The following is a 26,900-nucleotide window of genomic DNA, read 5'->3' as shown; positions in this document are numbered from 1 at the left end:
ACAGTACATTCCCCCTCATGTTTAGCCTCCCATCCCAAATTTTTGCCCAGCCCTAGCCCTCAATAACTACACTTTATTTAGGGCCAAAAAGAGAACTCACCTTGTTCGGAAACATTACATGATAAAAGCCAATCAATTTGCTTCTTTCATTCAACAGTGATTATGAACAGCGGCTAGTAATTAATGTGTACATACTCTATGTCTGGCTCTATGCTAAATGCTCTTATATACATTACCATATTTATTTCTTATAGCAATCTTACGAGGGTATTACTACTAGCCTCATTTTTGCAGTTGAGGAAACTGAGGCTTAGAAAGGTTAGTAATTTGCTAGGATTTGGAATGAGGTCTGTTTCCAGAGCCTGCTACAATACAGGGATGATGAATAGATGGGAAATTTATAGTCCCTGCTCTCAGAGAATGCACACCTTTGAGCAGAAATGTTAGACACACAGAATAAGGTCAGAATATACTCATTAAGTGCTAGAACAGTCCAAGTAAGGGGGACATGGACCAAAAAGCAGCAGTTAATTCTCCTGTTCGACAGGGAAGGTTTCACTGAGTTGGGGTGACATTTCATATATACTAGGAAGCACGTTACATTTTACAGAAGAGTAAGTAGCCCAGTGATAAAAAGAACAAGAGTTTGTGTTGAGATGATGGTATGAAAGAGAAAAGAAAGCTAAAAAGGTAGTCTGGGTCCCAGATTGTGAAAAGCTTAGAATTGCTTCTTATAGGCAGAGGGAACCACTGGAACAGAAGTACATTCTTATATCTACGTGATAAGGTTTTCCAAAGCTGTTGAGCAACTGCATTTTAGGTTGCCACAATAACCTGTGGAAATATTTAATATAATATCTCAAGGTTATTTTAAACTAACTTCTTTAATTGTATCCATTCATTTGAATATTTATTTAGCGCCTACTACAATGTGTTACTGTTTCTAGGTGCTAAGAAACAGTGGTAATATTCAATATCTCTATTTTCATGGAGCTTATTCCAGTTGAGGAAGGAAAAATAATTTTTAATCAACAATAATGAAAATATCAGAAAATAATATCTTATGTAACAAAATTAAAAGAAGATGATATAACAGAATGAATTGGTGACAAAGTGGTAAGGTGATCAAAAGGTACAAATTTATAGTTACAAAATAAATATAAGTCATGGGAATATAATGTACAGCATGGTGACTATAGTTATTAATACATATTGCATATTTGAAAGTTGCTAAGAGCAGATCTTAAAATTTCTAACCACAAGAAAAAAACTTTGTAACTATGTATGGTGATGGATGTTTACTAGACATCCTTACTGTGATCATTTTGCAATATATACAAACACTGTCAATTATACCTCAACTGAAAAAAAAAAAAGATTAAGGTGGTAAGGAAAGACAGCTCTGAGGTTAACATTTAAGCTAAGACCTGAATATCAAGAAGAAGCCAGCCATGCAAAGATGGAGGGAGGGACATTCTAGGAAGAGGCAGCAGTTGGCGACAGCTTGGCACATTCATGCATGGTGTGTGAGGTGGGAAGTAGCACAAGGTGAGGACAAGCCAGATCATGTAGCACTTTATGGCCCAAATCAAGAAACTGGATTTTTTTCTAAGGCAATGCGTAGCTACTGGAAAGTTTTAAGAAAGGGAGTAACACTGTCTGGTACATGTTTTTTAAAAACTGCCCTGGCTGTTCTACGAACTAATTTTACTTTGAAAGCTGTTAAAACATTTAGGTAAAAAAGGTCTGGTACAGGGCTTCCCTGGTGGCGCAGTGGTTGAGAGTCGGCCTGCCGATGCAGGGGACACGGGTTCGTGCCCCGGTCCGGGAGGATCCCACATGCCGTGGAAGCGGCTGGGCCCGTGAGCCATGGCCGCTCGGCCTGCGCGTCCAGAGCCTGTGCTCTGCAACGGGAGAGGCCACAACAGTGAGAGGCCCGTGTAGCGCAAAAAAAAAAAGGTCTGGTACAATGAGGAAGGAGAACGTAGATGGACTGGGGAGATGTTTTAGAGACAGTCAACAAGACTTGCTAAAGGACTCGATGTTGGGGAGTGCAGGTAGGTGCAAAGAAAGGATGATGTCTCAATAGATGTCTCTGGTAATTAAATGAGATGATGCTACCCTTGGGCTAGGGAAAATGCAAGTGATTCTTGGTTTTGATTTTTTTTACTTTGTTTCAAAATATTTTATCATTGGGCAGTACATCTTTTTCAGAACAATTTTAAATTACAGAAACGATGTAAGCTATCTTTTAATCAAGTATCAATGTTTACTAAATATTCTGTTCAGGAGAAATGTTATTTCAGTTGTAAAAAAATCCTGTTACCAAATATAATCATAAACCTTAATGGATCTGAGCTATTTTAACAAATATATTAACTGGTCTCTTTTATATAAAACCTGATTCTAAATTTATAGCCTTCATTAACCATTATAAAATAAAAAAGTCACTGACATTTGACAAAATAATTTGCATGCAACAATTTCTGGTATCAGGAATAACTATTTAGCGGTTGACAAGTATTTGCCCCCAAATAGAAAACAAAATGAATCTACCGGGATTATTTTTCACATTGTAGCTGGTCCTCAGACTTCAAAAACAAGGATTTTCCAAAAGTCAGTGGTTTTCAATATATGATTCCCAAACAGCAGCATCAGCATCACCTTGGAACCTGTTACAAATGCAAATTACCTGGTCCCACACATACCTACTCAGAGCCTCGGAGGTGAAAGCCAGCAACCTGTTCTAACAAGTCCTCCAGGTGATTCTGATGCACTCAAATTTGAGAACCATTGCCCAAAATTAACTGCTGCAGAGCAATTTCACTTAGTGGTTACTTTGTGGAGGTAGTGGTGAGGGAATGGAGTGGCACCCCACTATTAAAAGCAGTATGTGGGATTTGTTTTAAATCCAGATAGAAAATTAGTTAAATGATGTATAGGTAAAACTATGCTTTGTTGTTACAATTACTTCAAAAGTAATTATATTAAAATAATGTGGCAAAATGCTTTAGCAATTACAGAATCATGATTTTGACACATGGTAATGTTATGTTAGGCAATGTGAATTGTTAGAATATATGAACATCTCTTCCTGTTTTACAGTGCTGCAAAATGAAGGTAATGAACTTGTATTTTCAGTTAATATAACTAACTCACAATAAAGCATTCTAAATCTTAACACTTTTGGAAGTGCAAATCTAAGAAAGATAATATCCTTAACCAAATTACCGAATTTTGGTAAATTAATACAGTACTCTGTAAAACAACAAAAGCATATTTTTGTTAGAGTCATCTATTACCTTAATGATAATGTTCACTATAAAACACCATATTTTATTTCAGTGGTTTATAAGGCAAAGACACAACTTATACAAATTAAATTGCTTTTAAAATTATACAGTGCCCTTCTTTGATAGGCAATTACTTCATGCAAGCTGATTAAGTTAAATACAACAGAGTAAAAGAGTGAGTGAATCCGCTTCATTCCAGCGTTGGTCCAAAAGCTCGTGCATGGAAAGTTTTAAAATTCTACATTAAGGAAACTCAACATGTGAATACCCATTTCTAAACTAAACTAAAGTAATATTCAAAATATTGTTATGCTTGTACTTAAAGAGTGGAAGCATCAATGTTAGTCATTTCAACTAACATTATTTTCCAATGATCCCTTTTATTTTTAATCCCTGTACCACTCTTTATGTTTTTTCTGTTAGTTGTTTCTCTTTCTTTTATTTGAATTCTTTCCACCACTCCTGGTTTTGATCAACAGTCACATGGCCTTTCTCCAGGTCCCTTTTTTTTTTTTTTTGGGCCATGCCATGTGGCTTGTGGGTCCCGTGGTCAACCCAGGCCACAGCAATGAATGCACCAAGTCCTAACCACTGGACTGCCAGGAAATTCCCCTGGTCATTATTTTTTATTTAAAAGGATCAACCTGACATGTATGTAATAATAAATGCACATAAACATATTGCCAAGTTGGGAAGACCCATGGAACCTAACGTTTTATGCCAATCTTCATTTCTCTAAAATTCTGCCACCATCTTTGGTATTCTTAGGCTTCCTCTTGTTGAAGCTGTTGAATTCCTCAATCTTGGCATTTATGTCACTAATTCCTTTGCTTCTCAGCATTTGAAAATATCATATTTGACAAATACTGTACCTCAAGTATTTGGTTTGTAGTCATGTCTCTCATCTACTGAACCTTAGTTTCAAATGTTAGTAGATTTAAGTTTCCATTGTTCTCTCTTAAATCAAATACCGTGTTCTCGCATAAGTTTTAGCTCCTGCTGCATCAATATGTGACTTCACAGTGGAAGGCATCCTCCATTCTATACTGAGAAGCCAATGGCCATGTAACTTTCTAGTGGAGTCTATAATCTGTCCAGTACATCAACGTCAACCACAACTGGGTTTGTAGGATTTGAGGAGTTCTGCACTGCAGCTGCTGTAACAGTTTTCTATGAACGGTTGGTATTCTCTGAAGTCCAGATCCTTATGATGGCACTCAAGAACAAGGCAAAGAAACAATACCTGACCTCACTTCCCCCTCCTTCACCCCTAGCACCTGCTGGCTCTGCACTTTTGTTTTTGTATTTTAGGAGGAGAGATTTAGCCATAAGTTTGAAATGCCTAAGAGTACTCATGTGGAAATTAAAAGTATGAAATTGGATATAACTGCAATTACTTTAAAAAATAGAAATATCAAAGCCGAAAATACAGGTTTAGAATTCATTAGCATATAGTTGGTACTGAAGCCATGAGACTGAATGAGGTCATCTAGAGAAAATGTGTAGAGAAAAAGGGAGAACAAGGACAAGAGCGGAATAGAGGAGGTGGTGCAAGCAAAGGAAACTGAGGAGGCATGTCCAATGAGATAGCAGGAAAACCAGGAAAATGGTTTCAGGAAGGCCAAGAGGAGCAAATATCTCAGGAAGACAGAAGTGGACAACAGTGACAAATGCAGCTGAGATGAGATGTCAAAGAAGATGCAAGCGGAGAAATGACCACTAGCCTTTATAAGAGAGTCACTGGTGACTTTGGCAAGAGCCAAAATGGACAGTTCTATAGAGAACCTGTGAGGTAAGGAAGTGAAGACAATGCCTACAGATGATTCTTAGGTCAGGACATGCATACTCAGAGTGATCCTAAAGGAAATTACGCTCTATACACAGAATACTTTCATTATGAAAGGAGTTAATAACACCAGGGCACCCCATTTCTCATTAATTACTCTGCCTAAAAGAATGAGTGAAAGGGCAACAACCAAATAGTGGCTAGAAGAGATTCCTTTTTCAGTTCTTAAGGGTCAACTGGGAACCTGGAAAATCTGTTAAGGAAACAATTTCACTCCATTCTCACTCATCAACACAGGGGCAGATGAAGCCTAATAACACATGGGCTGGCACACAGCAGGAGTTCAGTCAGTATCAAAGAACTGGAATGGATAGTTACATAAGTGAAATCCCATAGGTCCTTATTAGCTCGTGTACTTAATTTTCTGGGTGGTTTTGAAGACTTAATGATGAAAGGTATATGAAAGGTTTCCAACACAATGTCTAGCACATGACTACTATTCATTTTTCCAGTTCTTGGAACACCCAAAAATGATCTCCACATTCAAGTCCAATGTAGCTATCTACTGGTCAGCAAGATATTGAAAGATGCTCCTTCACCCATATCCTGACAGTTAAATCTCCATTAAGCGAGGCCTCTAAGGCTCACTGTACCTTAATTCTCATGGCATCTAAGTCCTTCCCTTTCTGTAAATACCCCAATAGATTCTATGGACAAGAGGCATCATAAAGATAACTTTAAAATAAGCAAGCAGATAGGCAAACTCCATCCACCCCCTCATTTGTTTTTTGTTTGTTTGTTTGTTTTGCGGTACGTGGGCCTCTCACTGTTGTGGCCTCTCGCGTTGCGGAGCACAGGCTCCAGACGCGCAGGCTCAGCGGCCATGGCTCACGGGCCCAGCCGCTCCACGGCATGTGGGATCCTCCCAGACCGGGGCACGAACCCGTGTCCCCTGCATCAGCAGGCGGACTCTCAACCACTGTGCCACCAGGGAAGCCCCCCTCATTTGTTTTGTTAGCAAGGTCCCCCAACGTGTAAAGTGACAAACTGCAATAGGCGGTGAAGGAAAGAGAAGAGAGTAAGAGAAATACGACCCAAAGTAAAAATCATTTCTATCTGGAGCTCACAAAAGATCTGGGTTACCGTCGGCTGCAAACTGCTGCTCTCCTGGCTGCAGGTCTTGCCGGAAGTCATTCTCCTCGTCTGAGTCATCTGGGTGATGGTGATTGTTGTCGTGGACGTTGGCATTATTCTGGGCATTATTATCATTGTCATTGTTGGAGTTCTGATTGCTAACAAGGGCCGAGGAAACCCCAATTCCTGTGCCTGCACTCAGACCAACCCGAGCACAGCCCTAAAGCAAGAAGAAACCACGTGCTTATTAATTTGGGTTAGTGTAGAACCCTGCGTTTTTAATATTCCTTCATTTCATCTTTACATAGAATATTTATATGGCACTTTATGAAATACTTTCACATATTCATAAAGGACCTCATTTGAGGCCCAGAACGCTTCAAGCAAGAAAAAGCGTTATCACTCTTGATTTACAGATGATGACATGCACAATGGGAAGGGATCTGCCCAACAGTGCACGACCAGTAAGTGGTACACCTGGGACTTGAAACCCAGTAATCTGTCCTCAAACCCTGAGCTTTCCCCACTATATCACACTGCTTCAACAGTGGGAATATAACCGTTAAGAACTGACAAGAGAGAACATAATTTGTTGAAACATTAAGTTTTTATTACAATGCGAGTATAAAGCTTTATGTGTTAAGCAGTTTTAAAATAACATTTTGTACAACTGGGCAACCTCAAATTTCCCCAGATATGCAACTGAACAGAAAAGGTAGCAGCAAAGTAAAACATTCCCAAAACAAAATTCCTAATCCTTACTTATATTTTGGGTTGCTAATTAGAGATTTAATCTTCCAACTAATTACTCTTGAGTAATAACTTTTGCTTTAGCTTAAATTTCCACCTTTGCTCTTACCTTCACTTTATAAACCTGATGGAGACAGCTTTGCACTTACTTTTTCCTTTCCTTTCTCTGGAAATCCCTTAATAGTCATTTACCAGAACAAGTGGCTATACATTATTATAACCTTTACGCCTTCCTTCACTGAGGCTGGCAGTAAAAAGTCAAATTATAACATTGTAAAGGCATATTATTAGGAAAAAAAATTACTTAGGTTGTTTTATTTTCTTCCTTCAGTATCAAAATAAACAAAAATGCTCTCAAATGTGACTTACTTTGGGTGGTTCACGAAACATCTGGTCCAGTGAAATAAACTCCAGGCTGGGCAACAATTCAATAAACTGGCCAAAGGAGTCCAGCTTCAAAGCATGGCAACGCACTAAGTTGATATCAACCAATCGAGTCCATCTTGAGTGGTCTATTGAAGAAACGATATGGCCAGAGAGAATGTAACTAACACGTTCTCCATTACTCATGAATTTTGCTATAGGTCACAAAGACTTTCAAATCCTTTTTCCTTGAGTAAATTTTCTTTTATTTCATGATCTCTAACACTTGATGACTCTGAACTATGATGTTTCCTTACCTAATTTCATTGTGAGAAATAGATGGCTTGGAAATCATTAACTTGAAACTAAGTCAGCCTATACTTAAATGTGATTCACTTAAAAACCTACATGCCTATTTAACGATAGGATACTAGTTAAAAGAAATGTTGGCATATTCCTTTCATAAAAGAGTATGCAGCTATTAAAAGAATGAAGAAGAACTGAATATGCTTACTAATATGGAAAGCTCTCCAAAATATTCTTAGTGCAGAACACAAGCTACAGGACAATGTATACACAGTAACGTCCTTTCGTATATGTAAATCATTTTTAAATGCTATATATGTATAGGCTGCAATACGCACAAAATAACCTGTCCAGAAGAATATACAAGAAACCGTTGATGGTGGTTACCTTTGAGAAGAGGAGGCTTTTCATTTTGTACCTTTCTGTATTGTTTGATACTGTTTATCAAGTGCATGTATTACTTTTAGTTTTTAAGTGTTAACAGGAGTTCTGAGTGATGGGATTATAGGCCATTTTTTATTTTCTTCTTTATACTCTTCTGTATTTAAGAAAACAAACAAACCAAAAACCCAATAAATGTTATTTTTTAAAAGCGATCTACGCCGCATACAGCCTAAAGTTTATTTCCCAATAACTTCTTGGTGCTGCTGGGCAAGGGGAAGAACTTGTCTTCTCATGGGTGAGACATAGCCATTCTAACAAATGATCTCAGCAGAGGCCTGGGAGCCCTACAACAGGTCTGGAGATGGGTTTTGTAAGGAGCTACAGTATCCCTGTGCGGTGGCTCAGACGGCAGAAGAGACTGGTCTGCAGGTGTCAGTAAGGGGGCTTGGTTTGCTAAGAGGATGTCAAAACGAAAATTCTCTAGCTCTGAATTTATTTAAAGGCTTGTGAATTTAGGTTTTTAAGAAGGGCTTTAAAAGAAATAAATAGCATTACTCTCTCAGGGAGGGAAATAAACTCCCCTCATAATGAAAAATACCAAGTGCAAAAGTCACACTTCTATACACAAGGGATACTGTATGGAGGGGAGATTTGAAATAGCCTAGGATTTTAAGGCAATAGAAAATTTCACAAGTTAATGTTTAATATGTCACCTAACTCAAGTTTTTAAAATACATACCCACTTTGTTGGTTCAGATGATATGGCATTTGAAGTTAATACAGAGAAAACAACCATAACATCCCAGGCAACAATTCCTAACCTAAACTTTACATGCCTGGCCCAAAGAAAAACAAATAAGTAAGGATCAGTACAACTGAATTATAACTTGGACAGTGCTAATTTCTAGGCAGAGAATTTCAGGAGTTCAAAGAGGCACTGAAAATATTTCCAACTCAGTTATCAAAGGTTCCCAGAACTTCTATGAATGATCCATATAAAATATCTACATTTTATATCAGGAATGTTACCATGACACACACAGAAAACAAAGACACATATTATTTTGACATTAATAAAATAGAGCCGCACTTAAGCATACAGTACCTGAGATCCAATTGTATGGGTTATGTAGATGGGGGCAATTATAAATTGCCAGATATTTGATACAGGAAAAAACTTCATTGACTGCCTTCATCCCTATATCAGTGATGATACCAGGATTTTCTACCACATCAGCCAAACCATACTTCACCAGATCTGCATTAGCCATTCTGCCTAGAAAGAGAAATTGATTTAAAAAACAAAAAAAGGTTCTTAAAGTGTCATGGAGTGTTGCCAATTCTTTATTTTAACATCCAGTATGATCAGTCTCTATGATCATCCGGTGTCATCTCTCCATCATCAGGTTCAGGTTCAGGTACAATTTTAGGTTAGGTATTCTGTACGAATGGTAGCCTTTATTTTGCAAAATAAAAATTTATGTTAAAAGTTAAGGGACAGCTAGTAGGAAAAGATTATTTTCAATTGTTTAGAAAAGGAAAAAAGAAGGCAAAGTCTTAAAGCAAAATTGAGGGATAAATTGTATTGGTTTACATTTATGGTGAAGTTTTAGTTTAAGCTTTTAAAAAGAAAAATAAAATTTTTTAAATGTAACTCTTTCACTCTATAAGGATAATGTTTTTGGAGTCGGGTGTGGCCATGTGTAGAGAAGAGTACACTTTGAAATTCAGATTCATTTTTAGAACCATGTATAGGTTAGTAAATATGTACCTAACCTCAGAAAGTGGACTTTTAACTCACACATACACCCAACTCTCTCTGCCCTTGGGCTTTAGTGCCTACTGTCTTGTCACAGACTAGGGAGTGGGTTTAGTAAAAGGATCCTCCATTCTAGATTATGCTACTGGAAATCACACCTTATCCCTTGCTTCCTATCATTATTCCTGCCACCTGCCTGACCTTTGCTCTACAGGATAGTCCACTTGACTATGAGCAATTTGAAGGAAAATGGGACTCTGCCTAATTAGTTTATAGTTACATTTTCAATGTCCAGCATAATGCTGGAATATTATGATATAGGAACCCAATAAATGTCTCTCATGGTCCTTGCAATCAACTGACATAAAATACAAAGAAAACACTTGCTCTGGACAAGCTGCCCTGCCCTTCAGGGCAGGGATTCATACCTTTAGCCTGGACATGTTTAAAACAACCAGTCTACTCCCAACTCTTCCAGTTTCACTTTCCATATAGTTCATGGTCTTTCTCCTAGAGTCCCTGTTTTTTGTATTTACTGGCATTTCTTAGAGATTTCACCTTAACCAATTCTTCATAATTTTTCTGAGCAATTTTCTTTAGTCTCCTGGTAAAAACTTCTTTCTTGCCCTTTGGACTTAAAATTTGCCTTCTCCCTTATGATCAGGTAGATTTTGAACTGATCCCAGGTAAGGTGTTGTCAGAATAATTGCTACAGCCTAGCATGATAAATCTATGTCTTACATTCATTCCTTTGAGACCTGTTCCTGCTCTTAGGGTCTCCTGATCATCACACTCCCTCAAAACCCTGATGACATCACCTAGGACTCAGATTGTTTCTTTCTGATTCAGCCCAGAGGTCAGCTAAAAGTAAAAGCTACCATTCACTGAATGCTTTCTAAGTGTAAGAGATTGTAATAATAAAATACCATGTTTTCTCATTTGTTAAATGGAGATAAGACCATTTCCCACTTTTTTATTGGGTGGTTTGAACCCAAGATATAACTTGCCCCAGGTCCCATGATTAATGAACTTCCATCTCACTCCGTCTTTCCAAAGCCCCAGCCCTAAAGACTACTCTATACTGCTTCTGGATCTGAATGAGTTCTGCACCCCTATCACCTTCACATGAATCTCTGAAATCATGAATCTATGTAAACAAAGAACCCCTAAGTATTCATCCTTGGATCACTTTTCTTATATTCCCAGTACACAGCATCTACTTTTCAGCACACCCATTTCCCCAATCTGGCACTGTCATTTTTACGATAAGTGTATGGGGACAAAGGTGATGTTTCTATTTATATTTTGCCAGAAACTTTGTAACAAAGAATTGCTGCAAGTTTTACCAGGAGCCACCCTAACCTCCTGGAGAGATGCTTCAAAGTCTAAGTGGCTGAGAAGCAAGAGATTAAGTGAAAGAGTATAAGCAGTGACCTCTCATTCCTCTCTACATAGTCTGTTAGACACACCTGGCACCTATTTTCATACAGAGAATCGCAGACTGTCTTTGGAGTAATAGAGGAGAGTACGTATACAGGAGAAATGGATGAACTGCAACAAATATGAAGAATGGCTTATAAAAAAAATCAAAGCTAAGAGACTATTAAATATTAAGGAGACTATGAAACAAGTTATGTTGAAAAACGAGATAATGGTAGTCAAAAGGTAAAGTGTTGGGACTTCCCTGGTGGCGGAGTGGTTAAGAATCCACCTGCCAATGCAGGGGACATGGGTTCGAGTCCTGGTCCGGGAAGATCCCACGTGCCGCAGAGCGACCAAGCCTGTGCGCCACAACGACTGAGCTGCAACTACTGAAGCCTGCATGCCTAGAGCCCGTGCTCTGCAACAAGAGAAGCCACTGCAACGAGAAGCCCACGCACTGCAACGAAGAGTAGCCCCCACTCGCCGCAACTAGAGAAAGCCCGTGCGCAGCAACAAAGACTCAACACAGCCCCCAGAAAAGGTAAAGTGTTTTTCTATTGAAAATATGTGTTGAGGGGAAAGAAACACTACAGGGAAATAGCTGGTTCTAAAGATAATTCTCAAAGACATTCTTTCAGTGGACCTAAATGTGGCAATCATGAAAATACAGAATTTGTCAAGTTTTTAGCTTTCGAGAAAAACAAAAAACAAGACAGTAGAAAAAAACACCAATTACCAAGCTAATAATCTTAAGTTACTACATATATACTATAGAAACAACTTCACTGAAAACCAGAAAAGCCTGATACCAAATACATTAATTTTATTTGAAATTACTATGCTAGTTTAGCATTTTAAAGCTACGTTGGTAAAAAGCTGATCTTTTCAAAGCTACATAGATTAAAAATGATTCCTGTGTTAAAAAGGCTAGAAAATAATGCTTTGATTTTTTTTAATGCTTCACCTGTACTGATGAGAACTGCAACAAAGTAAAAACAAAACAAAAATCCCAACTATTATTGTGACATATATCAGAAGTGAAAAGGGACAAACAAGTCATATTGTTTGATCTAGACTAAGAAGAATTAAGCCTTCTTATGTTCTTCTACAATGCAAATTAGATCCAAAGAAAAAATGTCATCTGGTATGACAATGAGAGTTCAGGAAGACTTGTTACAAATTACATGGGTAAGAAGCTAATTCTTGCAAAAATAAAAACATGCTGAAGGTGTAAATGTTTTTGTATGTCTGACTAATGTCATGTGGAAAAAAAGTTTGAATAATGAATTGACATGCATTCAAACCCAAAGGAATGAGTTCCCAATTGTAAATACATTCCAGAAAATGCTGTGAACAAGCCTTCCAACAGCAATCATCATTAAACGAATACTGACCATTATGTGCTCACACTATCTGGAAAATCCAGAACCCCCAGTGGGCTTATTACAGAAATGAAGAGCATGGGCAGGGAATGGGACCTCATCAGAGAGGACCATCAAAAGCTTCAAGAAGAGTGGCAGATCAAATTCAACAAATGGAACCAGGGATGACATTCTGTGAAAAAAATGAAGCAGAATGGGAAAGAAACTTGGGGAGCAAAGGGGAGACAATATCAAATGTAAATAAGGATCTTTTTTTGGGTAGACAATCACTATACTTTCTATAATATGCTAAAATCAGAGGCAATATAGAAAGAAAAAAATCACTGACACTTCAAGTTTAAATTTTTCAAAAAGTGAGAGCACCTAAGGTTTTAAGCTGTTTTATATTCAAGAAAATAATGGCACATCCCAATTCAGAGTTCACTTTGTCAAGTAAGTTCCTGACAACAATTTTAGGGATTAAATGAGATAATTCTTACTCTGCAGCAAAAACTCATCTACATATCCCAGATGAAGGGTTTCAAACTGGGGGAACTCCAACTCTGCCATCTTCAGGGCAGAAAAGACGCCATCTTTGGTTAGGGAAGGCTGGATCCGAACTTCATGTAACCTATGAACAAAGAGATACATATAAAAGTAAAATGAAAGCCATGAGAATCAAAGGTACTTCCTAATGTAAGGCTCTGAAAGAAGTTTATCTTACTGAAGTGTCAAATGCAAACAACTTTCCCCCCTCCACTAAAAAATATCAGATGTTTCCTTTAAAAGGGTATTTTATAAAGTGCGGACGCGCCTTACGTGTACACTGAAGTTACAGTAAATAATAATGAGTTACACTGTTATATAATCTTATATCCTTTCTGGTACTTTCTTAAACCTGATTAAGTCAAGGCAAGAATCTGCATTTCTTTAATATCTTTTTTAGGCTAGTATTAAGTCCCATTTAAACAAAGAGTATAGTTCTATAGTAAGTAATGATATTTACTCACTTAAACTTAGATACAGTTTTGTTGTATTTATATTCTTAATATTCTACTGATGGAAAGTTAGAGTTTTTTTTTAATAAATTGAAAAATGGTTAATTCAATTTAAGTATTATAAAAGTAGAGGTAGACTTTTGATATGTAGGAAATAATAAACATGGCATAAAGTGATGTGAAAATAGGTTAAAAATATAAAGATGTTAAAGGCCAGGACTCTGAAAAAGCTGACTTATAACACTGATTTCTGAATAGCAAATATTATCACCAACTAACTAAAACAACTGGGAAAACCATCTGGAGGTTAAAACAATGGCTCCTGAGCCGGCTGCTGACACCAAAGCATCAATGCTGACTTCTGTTGGAGTCTCAGGCACTTCCAGATAATTGACTGCTTTTCTCTGATGAGACCACGCCCATTCAAAGCTTGCTAGGTCTGGAGTGCAGCTCAGTTGGTCATCAGTTGTAACAGAAGACTCCCACTAAGTGATAACCTACTGCTATTTAAACAATTCCTTTGTATTTTAAATCTGAAAAAGGCATGCTCAAACTTCAAACACATATTCCCACCAATTTTTATAAAACAGGAAAAAACATAATTCTAAGACAAAAGAAACAATGTGAAGAGGAAACATACCTACGGGCAGCAGTGATGATGAGGTAACCAAGATCTACTTCAAGTGCATTTTTGCAAGCTCCCAAAACAATAGTGTGCAAATTTCTAAAACCACCTAGTTAAAGGAACAAAAACAATAAGTTTTCCATTTGACCACAGCACTGTCAGTAAAGCATTTCTACATACTTTAGATGATAATTGTTTAGGCGTAATCATTTTAGTGCTTGTATATCACATTGTGGTTTTAATTTGCATTTCCCTAATGATTAGTGAAATTTATCCTGTTTTCATGTTTACTGGCCATTTAGATATCCTCTTTTGTGAAATCTTTTCTATTCAAAATGTTTTCCCATTTTTCCTACTGTGTTTTCTGACTTTTTCTTACTAATTTTAGTTCTTTCTGGATACAAGTCCTTTGTCTGTCAGCTGTATTGCAAATAGCTTCTCCCACTCTATAGCTTGGCTTTTTACTCTCTTACTCATGCCTTTTGATGAACAAAAAAATCGTTAGCACAGTTTACCAATTTTTTTCTTTATGGTAAGTGTTCTTTGGTATACTATTTAAGAAATCTTTGACTACCAGAGGTCAAGAAGACGTTCTCCTGAGTTTTCTTTTAAAAACTGTATTTTTTACATTTGGATCTATGAATCAACTGGAATTAACTATTGTGTGAGGTATGCTGGCTCCTTAAGTAAAATATAAGGTGGAGTCATTCTTAAACACTTATTAGGGAAGAAAAGTCTCTGCTGCTCTTTTAGGCCCTTCATGCAAACTCTTAGCTTTTGGTACCTGTCTCCAGGTCTTCTAATGAATGACTGCACTGTGGTCTTCTTTTCCTTTCATTTTTAAAATTTATTTTTTACTTTTTATTTTTACAAGAGGTAAATAAACTGACACCAAGCATTCTTTTCCTTTCTGATTTTATCCTGTTAGCTAGAGCCATGGAATAAAAATTACGCTGTTGGGCTTCCCTGGCAGCGCAGTGGTTGAGAGTCCGCCTGCCGATGCAGGGGACACGGGTTCGTGACCCGGTCTGGGAGGATCCCACATGCCATGGAGCGGCTGGGCCCGTGGGCCATGGCCACTGAGCCTGTGCATCCGGAGCCTGTGCTCTGCAACGGGAGAGGCCACAACAGTGAGAGGCCCGCGTACCACAAAAAAAAAAAAAAAAAAAAAAATTATGCTGTTGATCTTGAGGAAGTCTCCATCCCCTTCACACAATCTAATGAAGTGCACTTGTACCAGACTTGATTAACTGACAAAATGCTAAAAATGTACTTACTCATATTTTAACAGTATTAATGATAATGTCTATTTGTTACCAATGGTACTAGATAATTTTTCATTTATATTTTGGATATTCACAGTTAACATTTTCTGATCCCAACTATTAATTATCTATATAGCTAAACTTCTTGGTCTTTTTGTTGCAATGAGGAGATAATTAACGTGGAGCATGTTATGCTACATATGATCATTTAAAATATAATTATGGGAGCTAGAAAGTAAAATCTTTTTTTCTTTTAAAAGCCAACATCTGATGGATGGACCTAATATCCAACTGATAAACATGAAAACATTTTATATACTATAAGTATTAAGCAAATGTTAGATTAACATTACTAATGCCTAAGTTCTTTTGTAGAACTAAGTTGTCTAAGTCAAAAAACATCTCTTCCCAGCAAAAGGCACTAGGATATCTCTGTTAACATCTCTCAGAAAGAGTCCAAATATAACATGAGTTATTAACTAAGCAATAAGTATTAACAAGCCAGAAAACATGCCTTATCACTCTACTATTTTGAGAAGGTTTAACACTGCATAAAAAGGAAATGAATACTGGCCACACTCATGGTTACTTATTCTTCACTAAATACATCAGACAGAAAGTACAATTACTAACAAGCATTTTCTTTTATAAAGACTCAAAAGAGAAGCTAAATAAAAGCTTAATAAATTTTAAACTGATTTTTAAAAATATTTAGTAACTAAAGGAAAGTGAATACCTGATCTCCAACTGTCTTCAACTACATGTTGGATAAGACCTCCAAGGAAAGGAACTCGAACCATTTCCAAATGTTCCAAGTTACGGGCAGAGGCTAAGCCTGTTACTAAAGGGACATATTTCAAGGAGTTTGTGGGTCCTGGAGAAAGACAATTTCAATGCAACAATGTAAGTTGTAAAGATGATTTTTCAAATCAGCAACTGAAATGAATAACTTATAAATTCTATGTCTGAAAATGATAGCCAAGTGGCTGGCTCTCTGCGATTTATACTTCTCATTGGAAAGAGTATTAGTCTGTTAACCACATACTTATTCAGCATAAGGATTTTTCAGTAACGTTGGAGATTTAGTATTTTTTGTAAATTCCCTGAAGTTTCAATAGTTTTGAGCTCAAAATAAATAAGGGGAAAAGGCAAGTTGAAAATTTGATCCTTCACTCTAACAAACAGCTCAATGACTTAAACATCTCTCTATGTGACCAGTGTTATATTAGGTGTTATGGAAGATTACAAAAGATAGGATCCTGTCCATCAAAGAGCTCGCAACTGACACAAACATAAAACTAACATGAATAATTATAAAAAAGATAAAAAGGCAGAACATATCAGGTACAAAAATAAGATCCGATATACTACATAAAAAAAAAAAAGAAAGTTTGAAGAACAAAACTTAAAAAATGTATACAAGTGAAGAGGAAGAAGGAAGTGTAAACCTCAGGACAAGGAAACAATAATATGGAAAAACACTCAGGCGAAAGCTGGTATGGCTGTTTGGGAACAGTGAGTAGGCAGGCCTGACAATAAAAGGAGTACCTTAGAAAGGAGTCTGAAATAAGGATATCAAGAGGGGCCCTGGGTATTATGAATTCTAAAGCAGAACAGTTCCCACTTGACACACTAGGGCAACAGAAGTACTGAAGGTTTCAGAACAGAAAAGTAGTATCATAAAAGCAGTGTTTTATGCTTTAAGGTAGATTAGGTCAGACAACTATTTACATGCAGAATGATCAGGAGGCCAGAGACAAAGAAAGTAAAAAAAATTTATTAAAACAATCCTATAAAAAGTGCCTATAAGAAATATGTAGAGACATTTTGACACCTTATTTTTTCTGCTAAGGGTCAAAGACAAATCATATGTCTACTGTCTTTAAAACAAAAAGTACATTTACCTTCATAAGGTAAGTTACAAACATAAACAGTAATAGCATAACATAATTTCACTTACAAATGTAGCTATGGAGTTTGCTTTAGGACATTTTTAGAATAGTATGTGTATAATTCCACCACAACTATGTACCCTTACCTGCACAGTTCCTCATGACAAAAGTTCGTAAGCTGATGCAAAGAAAATCTTTGAATGGCTGTGGTTTAGTGAGTCTTACCCACTTCATATAAAGGTGCCTTAGCATTGGGATACAAGGAATTTCAGGAACATTCACCCCTAAAGCATATATACAAAAAAATAAAAAACAAGAAAACCACTAAAAGACTGTATTCTGTGTATAAGTTCAATAGTCTATTTTTCAAGTTAACAATATATCCTTCCTGTATATTTTCATCAGAACAAATTACCTAATTAACATGTAGGAAGATAAGCTTATTTAAAACAGGCTTGTAAAGAACAGTTTAAGAAAACAATAAACAGACTATTATTTCTTTAGAAAAGGCATATGGGAAGATGGGATCTAAAAAGTACTTCTACATTTTATACACACACGTTTTTCTTGCAACTCTAACTCTTCCAGAGTTACTAGGAATCATACCTGCAGAGGACCATTTCTGGAAGAAAGGGGATGTAGAGCGGGAGGATAAGTCAGGAGATATGGAAGGAGACAGAGCATGGGTAACTTGAAAATTCTTATGGTACAAAGCAGTTTGAGGAACCTGTCCAAGAGTCTAAACACTGTAGACTAGGGAACAGCCAAGAAGTGACACAATTCTCGGAGAGAAATACAAGGATCCAGGGTGATGGCATTTAAAAAGCAGTAGCTGGCAAAAACAGTTTAATATAACTTTTAACCTTGAGTCAGTAGAAGCCCTGCTAGCAATAGCAACTAGAGAAAGCAAAATTGGGAGTACTTAAATTGTTGGTTCTTTGAAAGCTAAATTCTGCAGAATGCTCCTACTGTAAGGATTACTCCTTAACCTGGTCCACGCAAAAAAACATAGTTGGCTTTAGTACTGAACTACGCATAAACACTGTACTAACTGGGGATTAGTCCAAAGGAAGAAAAGCAGAAGAAGTGAAGTACAGATTAGGACTCAAGATGCAAAACTCACAAAGGTACATTTAGCATCTATCATGATGGTGGTCGCTTCGACTAGGAAACCCAAGGGTAGCAAGGGTGAGACAGATCCAGACAAGACAGTTATATTCTATGCCCAATCCACATTTTACCCCAAATCCATTCTATAAACAAAGGACACAATTACCTGTCTTCCCCAGCATTTTCATTAATTTACTATACACATCTGTATCACCATAACAGTGTTAAACTGTTGAATTAATCAAATGAATTAAATGCATTTCAACAGAATTTACCAAGTACTTATTATATTTGCAATGAACTGTGACAGGCATCATGGAAAATATAAAGATATAAAAACAGTCTCTGACTTTACAGAGCTTATATTATAAACTTTAGATATTATAGAATCCCTTTATTATCTAAAAGTCCGAATTCAAACTAGATATCCAACTCCTTCATCAGAACCACTACTCGATCTTGTAAATGAAGGGTTGCTAGAGAGCTTTGCTCTTCTCCCATAATTGCACATCTAAGACTTATTTAAGACCTAGTCCTTATCATCCCTGCTGCTCTCCCTTCACCACCTGACCCAGTTTCAGAAATATCCAATTCTTCAGGGCCATCCCCAATACCTGGAATAAGGTACAGGAGATACTCAATATGTATATTTTAAAGAAAATATTTAATAAATATTAATAGTCAGACTATAGTAACAGGAGTCCCCCAAAATTCCTTTCAGCAACCTAAGCCAAAGATGACAAATTAAATTTGAGAAAATATCTGTTCTTATCATTTACTTAGGTTGAAATTATTAGGATACAATTTCAGAGAATATTTAGATGGAGAATGCACACTGTGACCATTGCAAATAAGGTGCCTTTGGAAAAAAACCATTCCCTCTCCATTTCTCAGGAAAAAGGGAAGTGGCAGAGTTTTCCATCAGCTCTGGGTTGAAGAAAGAGGGGCCTGCTTGGAGAAGGTACAAGTAAACTTAGAGTTATCTAAGATTTTTTATTCTGTGATGTTCTAGAGCTGAGCAGGATAATAAAGTAGCCACTAGCTACATGTGGCTATTTGATAAACAAACATAAAATAAAATTTAAAAATTCAGTTCCTCTGTTTCACTGGCTACAGTGGGTACCATATGTGATAGTACAAATATAGGACATTTCTATCACCACAGAAGGCTGTACTGGAGAACTCTCCTCTAGAGGGTAGAACTAGGAGCAAAAGGTGGATATCTGTGAACAAGGGCAGGGTTCTGGCTCATTCAAAAAAGAAACAAAAAACAAAAACACAAAAACCCCAACAACTTTCAAAACTACCCAAACTGCCTATCAAAACAGGATCAGATTGGTTGTGAAATAGTAGTTCTCTCACCTACCTGTCTGCCGCCAACCCCCCACTCGCTGGGGCCCTTTAATGGGAAATCTAAAATTGTATACAAGTCTCATAAGCACTTTTTTTACCATCATCAATCAGCAAAGCCGTTTCTAAAATCCTCATTGTTCCCTTTCAGTGAATATTCAGTTGTATGGCATTTCAAGGAGTCACAAGCAACCCAAGAAACATGTACTTACCAACTAAATGTAAAGTTTGGATTTTGGCTCCTACAGGAATTTTCAGTTTATTTTCAGGAGGAATTGGAAATGCTCCATTACGATTACGAAACTTCCCCAAAATATGAACATGTGGCATGTATGTCCAAATAGATTCTACCAATTCCAAATGAGAAGTTTCCACACCCTATAGAATAATGCCAAAGCAAACACAAGAAAGGCTTTTAATTTAGCATCCAAAGCTTCTATTTCTGTATCATAAGATGCTAAGCATGCAGTGGAACTTAAAAGTTCGTTGTGGATGAAATTTTCATGTGACTGAACATGTTCTATCATTCTTTTAATTTAATATTTCATCAATTAGTTGATGTCAAATGTTCAACCAGGTGCACTCACCACTAAGTTCGGGCATGCCTGCAAAGCTTCCAGAACTCCTGGAATGCTAAAAGCCTCATGGCCCCGTACCCTTCGCCTCTCAAGGTATCTAGGGTGAAGGCCATATAGCTGTTCAACATCTGGCATCTTCTTCAATAGTGTCAGAAAACTGGAATCTGTGAAGCCTAAGAAGTTCACAAGTATTTAGAGCCAAGTTCATCTTTCTGTTGGTCAAAATTTATAGGCACTTGTAATTTTTATCAAAAGTTAAAACAACAACAAAAAAAGAGATTTCCTTTTTAAATTTTCATAAGGCTAACACTACAGCTGAACAAATGGTTAAACAGAAAATATTTCCCTTAGTAACAGAAGAAATGTGTCAGGAACACCACTTATTCTGAGTTGATACTTTACAGCTGAAACTTTTAATTTACTATTTTCTTTTTTGTTGTTGCTCCTGCTTTTAAGGCACATAAATCTTCAACTAAGAACAACACACTTTTAACCCAGATGACTTGGACCTACTTGACTGATGTGTGAGGACGGACAACCTTTCTGGCCACCACCCTCCTCCCCCAAAGGTACTCTCTGGTCCATAAAACCTCTAGGCTCTATAGAGGTCACAACTAAAAAAATAAGTAAGATAGGATCCCCATCTTCAGGAAGCTCACAGTTCTAACCCAAATCCCATGTCAAACTGCGTTCTCTTAGTTACCCATTTCCCAATAATTACTTTATCCTGTGTTTAACTATCATTCCCAGGACATTTTAGACAATTCATTCTTTTGAAAAAGACGGATGCAAGTTAGCTAAGAGAGCATAAGCAATCCAAACTACGAGGATGCTGAACTGACAGAAAACTATTTATCTGAGAGGCCAGCTGTGCTCCACAGTGGGAAACAACCAGATGGGAAGAGAAAGATACAGGTTACTTCCACAGTACAAGTTGCTGGTGCGGTAAGTAAGGAGATAAGTCTCATACTGATGATACTTTATTATCTTACTTTTTGTTTTTAATGGAGGCCACCAGAAAGCTAACTGTCTACTCACTAATGATAAATAAAAATATTAATTTTCAAGAATAAAAATGAAGTCCCAAACCATTAAGTGTTACTACAGTGTTCAAAAGTTGTTCTACTTGTACAGGGCTAGTCTAGATGCTATGGAAGCTTCAGATTCACAAAAAAATGAAGAGTAAGAAGGGACCTCAAGAGATTACCTGGTCTCTCTAATTATAATAACAGCTCTTATTATTGTCTTATACAGTAACTCTACTAAATGATTCAATGTGTTAATCATTTTACATATCTACTCTCACAACCCAATGAAAAGGTTTATCACCCTATTTAAAAATGTAAAAAATGAATGTGACCTTTGCCAATGTCCATCCTCTCTTGTTGTACATTACACGTTGCCTCTCTCCACCTTCTTTACAGAGATGGTGTGAGAGTCCAAGGAGATCATATATGTAAACCAAAAAGTGCTATATAAAAACCTTATTTAGCATTATTATATAGAGAATCAGGGTATAAACTCCAGAGACCAGACCAAGGTGGCATTAGCAAAGCAGGGTTAGTAAGACCTTATTCTAGGCCATAGAGACTTTGCTTTGACTCTCTTTTATATTTGTTGCAGTGATGGGAAGTCTGGGCTCACAGGTATTTATCACAGTCTAAAAGAAGCCAGCAATGTGCAGACAAATTCTTCTCTAATTTGATATGGGGCAGAGATTTTAATTGTAAGATTGCACCACATGGGAGCTCTGCTATCCTATCTCTTTATGTAGTACATTAACCCCATGTCCATATTTCCTACTGGCCTAACCTCCGTTAAAGAAAATCTAATAAAAGAAATGACAGTCCTTTTCACATTGCCCTGATTTTTTCTCTCTTGCTGTCTCTGCAATATGATGAATGCTTTTCCCTTACGATAGTTTTTTTAAAGTATTTGAAGACAAATGTGCTTTACTTCCCATCAAGCTGTGTTCTAGCCTCAAGTCTCTGCAATGTTCTTCACAAAAAGATATAGTGATAACTCCGGCCAACTGATAAGAGCTATCAGTTGACTGATGACCCTCTTGAAAGCTTATGCAGCACCCCAAACTGTACAATATCTCAGTATTTCAGAGGCAGTCTGTTCTGTTCCACACAATAGAACAGAAGAAGACAATTATCTCCTCAGCCCTTCACTTCTATTAAGGACCCCTCCCCTTTGCCCAGCACCACAGCTTCATCACATTTTCAAAATATCAGGATCTGAATATTGTTGATGAAAGGTAGTTTAAAAAGATATTCAAAATTGCTAAACAACATTAACTAAAGCGGAATAATTAACAGATTGGTGTTAACTGAAAAGAAGCTTGATTAGCCCTTAATATTATTTCTCCCCTTTGAGGTGTGCTCTGCTTAACTAAAGTCATGAACTTTCTTTTCTGGTGGTCTCCTTACCTGAGGTCCATTTGTTGTGGTTAGGGTACTAACTTTGAGTTCTTCACACGCTAGGCCAATGCATTATTTGAGAAATCTCCAAGACCTAGCACAGGCCTTTTAAAAGTGCTAAAGAAATGAAAGTTTCAGAAGTGCAATTTCTGTGACCTACAACTAGAGCAGCTTTACAAAAATTGATAAATATCCCTTTAACCAGAGGGTGCATGAAAATCTGCATCATGGAAGAAAGGACACTTTGTCAAATGTGATAGACATATACTTAGCTAATCAAAGTCTCAATATGTATTTTCCAATCATATATTTGTGGAATAGACTGATGTAGTTTCTTAAGGAGTAGGAAATGAAAACAGACCACTAAAACAGTAGAGCCTCAGGCAAAACTCATTTCATCAACCTAAACTAACCTAAAAAATTTAGATAAAATCCTGCCTCCTTACCTACAAGGTGCCTAGATTGCCTATCCCAAAGTAACAAGTAGCTTTTCATGGGAACGTTATTAGTAGTTTCCAGTGGGGCTCCACTGTACATTACAGGCTAAATTTACTTACCACTCGGCATGTATTCCCACCATCGCCCTGCACAAAGATCCACTACCCTCACAACTCTCAGATATAGGGTGACTGCTTCCTTTAGCTTCCGGGAAAGACATTCCATACACATGATATCCTGCAGAGGGAGGTACCTTTGTAAGAGAAAGAAACTCATGTTTACCAAGTGGGTAAGTACTTCATCTCACTGACAGGTTATTTTTTTCCTTCCTCCATTCTCCTGCCCCTCAAATAAAATAAGACTGTAGTAATATTCACCGAGTTTTAAGATTAACATGCATACATACCTTTTTACTAAAAAAAAAAAAAAAAAAAAAAAAATCAGCAAATACTCAAGCATCCAAATAAAGTGTGGAGCTCCCTCCACAGATCATTTGATAAATCCTGCCTTTTTCCTTTTGATTTTAAGGACAAAGAAAATCTCAAAAAAAAAAAAAAAAAAAGGAAGGATAAAAAAAATCTCAGTACATTTCAAGGTATAGTGATAAGGGAATGTACAAAAGATCAGAGAACTGATCAATTTGAACAGATATGTATACTAGGTTTATAGTGTACATTTTCCCCTAGATCTTTTACCTTTTAATCACATACTCTAATAAAAGTATTGCATAAGCATTAAGTGAAAAACACTCATCTGAATTACAATTTCCTTTTTTCCGACCTCCCCTGTTATCTCTTCCTTCATGAAGCTTTTCAACTAACCTCTACTTTTGTTCTGTTTCCAGTAATACCAATATATATATCTCTCTCTCAACAGACCTAGGTTAATTTTTTTTAAAAAAAGGCAAAAGCTACCCTTTATTGAGCTGGTATTGTGTCACAGACACTGTACTACAGTCACTGTTTCACAACTTTTACAAGCTAGGTTCTTTTCCTGTTTGCAACACAGCCCTCCCCCAATCCTTTTTCTTCCCTTCTCTGTTCTGCTGTGTTCCCCACCCCTCTGGCTATGAGGTGACTTTGGCCAACAGAAGGCAGGGCAAAGGCTTTCTGCTATTGCTAGTCCCCTAGCTGAATGAATCTTCAGCATCTCTTCCTCATTCCCTTAACCCTACCTACACCTCTCTGAATGATCCCTTCATTAAGTTATCTTCAAATTCCAGCCGAGGGTATCTTGTTTCCTGATACAACTCTCATTGATATAGTAGGTGCTATTGTTACTCCACTTTACAAGTGGTGAAATTGGCTCAGAAAAGTTAACCAGAAAAAAGTCAACAGCTAAATAATTTGAGAGAGGAAGAGCAAGGATGTCAACGGTTGGGTCTATTTCCTAAAAATTAAGCTAATTCTAAAGGAAAGTCCAGGTATACCTGCTGAATATTTCTCTGCTCTATTTTTTTCTACTTCTGGCCCCTCTGCATTCTCCTTTATAACTATTTAAATAAAGAGAATAAAATAAAGTCAAATTCTCTACCAAAAAAGCATTATTGCCAACTTAATTTACAGTTTCCATAACTTAGATATGAGGATACTTTTCAGAAACTATATAACTATACACTTTATAAACAATGAAAAACCGAATGTTTTCTAAATCAAGTTTTGCCACTAAAGCTTTTTTCCACAAATCACTGATTTTTATCCAAAGTATTTGCCTGAGTTAATATTATACTCCCTTGAAATACAAACATCAGTAATCTTATGGAGATTATCTTATATTTGCCCTCAGAAAAAGAATGTATTTTTACTCCACAGATACATAGTCAAAAAGCTGGAGTTCAAAAGGCAGATCAAACATATTTTAGAAAAGATGTGTTTAACATGGCAGGTACAGCAAAGATTAAGTTTCTTTTAAGGAAGCCATAGTTTTTCTTGTTTCATGAAAACATGCTAAATGGTTATTACAGGACTACAAAATGAGTCCTCAGATAAAAACTTTAGAAGCCTAAAAATAAATGTTTATTTTTAGAATACCATATTCAAGTACTCAGCTTAGTTCACAGTTCTCCTTACATTCTGCCAATTTGCTGCATGTTTTTTTCATTATAACCAGGGTAACATCCTTCTATTTGATTCCACTCCTTCTACTGTTATATTCTGTTTGAACTGCAAAATCGAATCCACTCTCAATTTAAAATATGATCAAATTTGTTCATAATATGCCCTACCATTAGTCAACAAACATCTAACACACATCCCTAGAAACAATTTTACCTATGCTTTCCTCCAGTATTTTAATAGCTTCATTGTTTAATTCACTGATACATTTAGAATATAGTTGTCAGATATGAGAGAGAGAACATGCTTTTATTATTTTCTTCAAATGTTTTTCGGTTGTGACATCATCACTGAATAATCCACTCAGCTTTTCCTCATTGATGTGAATACCAAGTTTATCATAAACTAGATCCCCACGTATATTTGCATCTACATATGGAGCCTATATATGGAGTTTGTTTTACCCAACTGTCTGGCTATCTTCTCCCATACCAAATCTTTAATTATTGTGTATTTTAGAATACATTTGAACATCTAGTAGGGTTAGACTCTTTTTCTGAAAAATTTTGGCTACAGAATTTTTCCTGCCAGATGAACTTTAGTATTATCCTGTTATGTTAAAAAAAAAAAAGTCTATTAGTTTAATTGGGCCTTCTATTCCCAGATAGAACTGAACAAAAACTATACTGTGTCACATAATAACAAACTGCAGAAGATAAAGACTAATACAAATTTATATTGGAAAAGAAAAATAAAGTGCCCATAGTTCCCTAAAATAACTCTGCCATCACGATTTTAAAACTTCTTAATCTGCAAATATTCAATAATTTTTAAAAAATTCAAAACTTTTCTAGGAACTTCAAATATGGAAATCTCCCCTAGGTAAATAATCTAAAATAATGGAAAATTCAGATGCTTAGATAAATTAGTTGCATTATATAAGAGAAAAATTAGAAACAACAGAGACAAAAGAATACAAGAAAAGGTAATTATCATTCATAGTCAGTGGAATAGAAAGCAGTGACTAAAATGATAATTATGAAGACCATGCCGCCATATGAAAAAAGGCAAACACAATATAACCATTAACACTTACCAAGTGTTTGTGCCATGCAGTGTATTGAGTGCTTTAAAAGCATTATCTCATTGAACCCTTATAATAACATCTTTATATCTATCACTGGTCCAGAGATAGTAAATGAGAGACTCAGGATCAAACTCTGGTCTCTCATTCCAGAGACAAAGTATATTAGTATGTGTTTATTTGAGTGGATAATGAAAGAAGAGAGCAGGAGAAACTATAATGAAGGGGTTTCATTGGTTGTTTTTTTGGTTTTGTCTCTGGTTTCTTTAACAATTGTTATAATACAGTTTAGATAAAAATATAATTTTAGGGCTTCCCTGGTGGCGCAGTGGTTGAGAGTCCGCCTGCCGATGCAGGGGACACGGGTTTGTGCCCCGGTCCGGGAAGATCCCCCATGCCGCAGAGCGGCTGGGCCCGTGAGCCATGGCCGCTGAGTCTGCGCGTCCGGAGCCTGTGCTCCGCAATGGGAGAGGCCACAACAGTGAGAGACCCGCATACCGCAAAAAAAAAAAAAAAAAAAAA

General features: G+C 36.7%; 1 protein-coding gene across 9 annotated transcripts in view; it reads right to left on the bottom strand.

Moving 5' to 3' along the window:
- The window catches only part of FBXO38 (F-box protein 38), a 53,383-nt gene that overhangs the window by 18,592 nt on the left and 7,891 nt on the right, over window positions 1-26,900 (bottom strand). For 8 of the 9 annotated variants that reach the window (XM_029217624.1, XM_029217627.1, XM_029217628.1 and 5 more), the window contains exons 3-12: window positions 23,360-23,493; window positions 20,386-20,549; window positions 20,011-20,176; window positions 17,485-17,622; window positions 16,183-16,320; window positions 14,197-14,290; window positions 13,059-13,189; window positions 9,122-9,292; window positions 7,333-7,475; window positions 6,223-6,433 (exon numbers count right to left, since the gene is read on the bottom strand). In XM_029217624.1, coding sequence (XP_029073457.1) covers window positions 6,223-6,433; window positions 7,333-7,475; window positions 9,122-9,292; window positions 13,059-13,189; window positions 14,197-14,290; window positions 16,183-16,320; window positions 17,485-17,622; window positions 20,011-20,176; window positions 20,386-20,549; window positions 23,360-23,493 — 1,490 coding nt within the window. The remainder of the gene's footprint in view (window positions 1-6,222; window positions 6,434-7,332; window positions 7,476-9,121; window positions 9,293-13,058; window positions 13,190-14,196; window positions 14,291-16,182; window positions 16,321-17,484; window positions 17,623-20,010; window positions 20,177-20,385; window positions 20,550-23,359; window positions 23,494-26,900) is intronic. The other variant, XM_029217625.1, reaches the window with a different exon arrangement.

This window comes from Monodon monoceros, unplaced genomic scaffold, assembly GCF_005190385.1.
Source record: "Monodon monoceros isolate NGI ecotype Baffin Bay Population unplaced genomic scaffold, NGI_Narwhal_1 Super_Scaffold_12, whole genome shotgun sequence".
Taxonomy (NCBI): Eukaryota; Metazoa; Chordata; class Mammalia; order Artiodactyla; family Monodontidae; genus Monodon; species Monodon monoceros.
The sequence above is the reverse complement of the archived record's forward strand: the minus strand, read 5'-3'. Positions and strand labels throughout refer to the sequence as shown.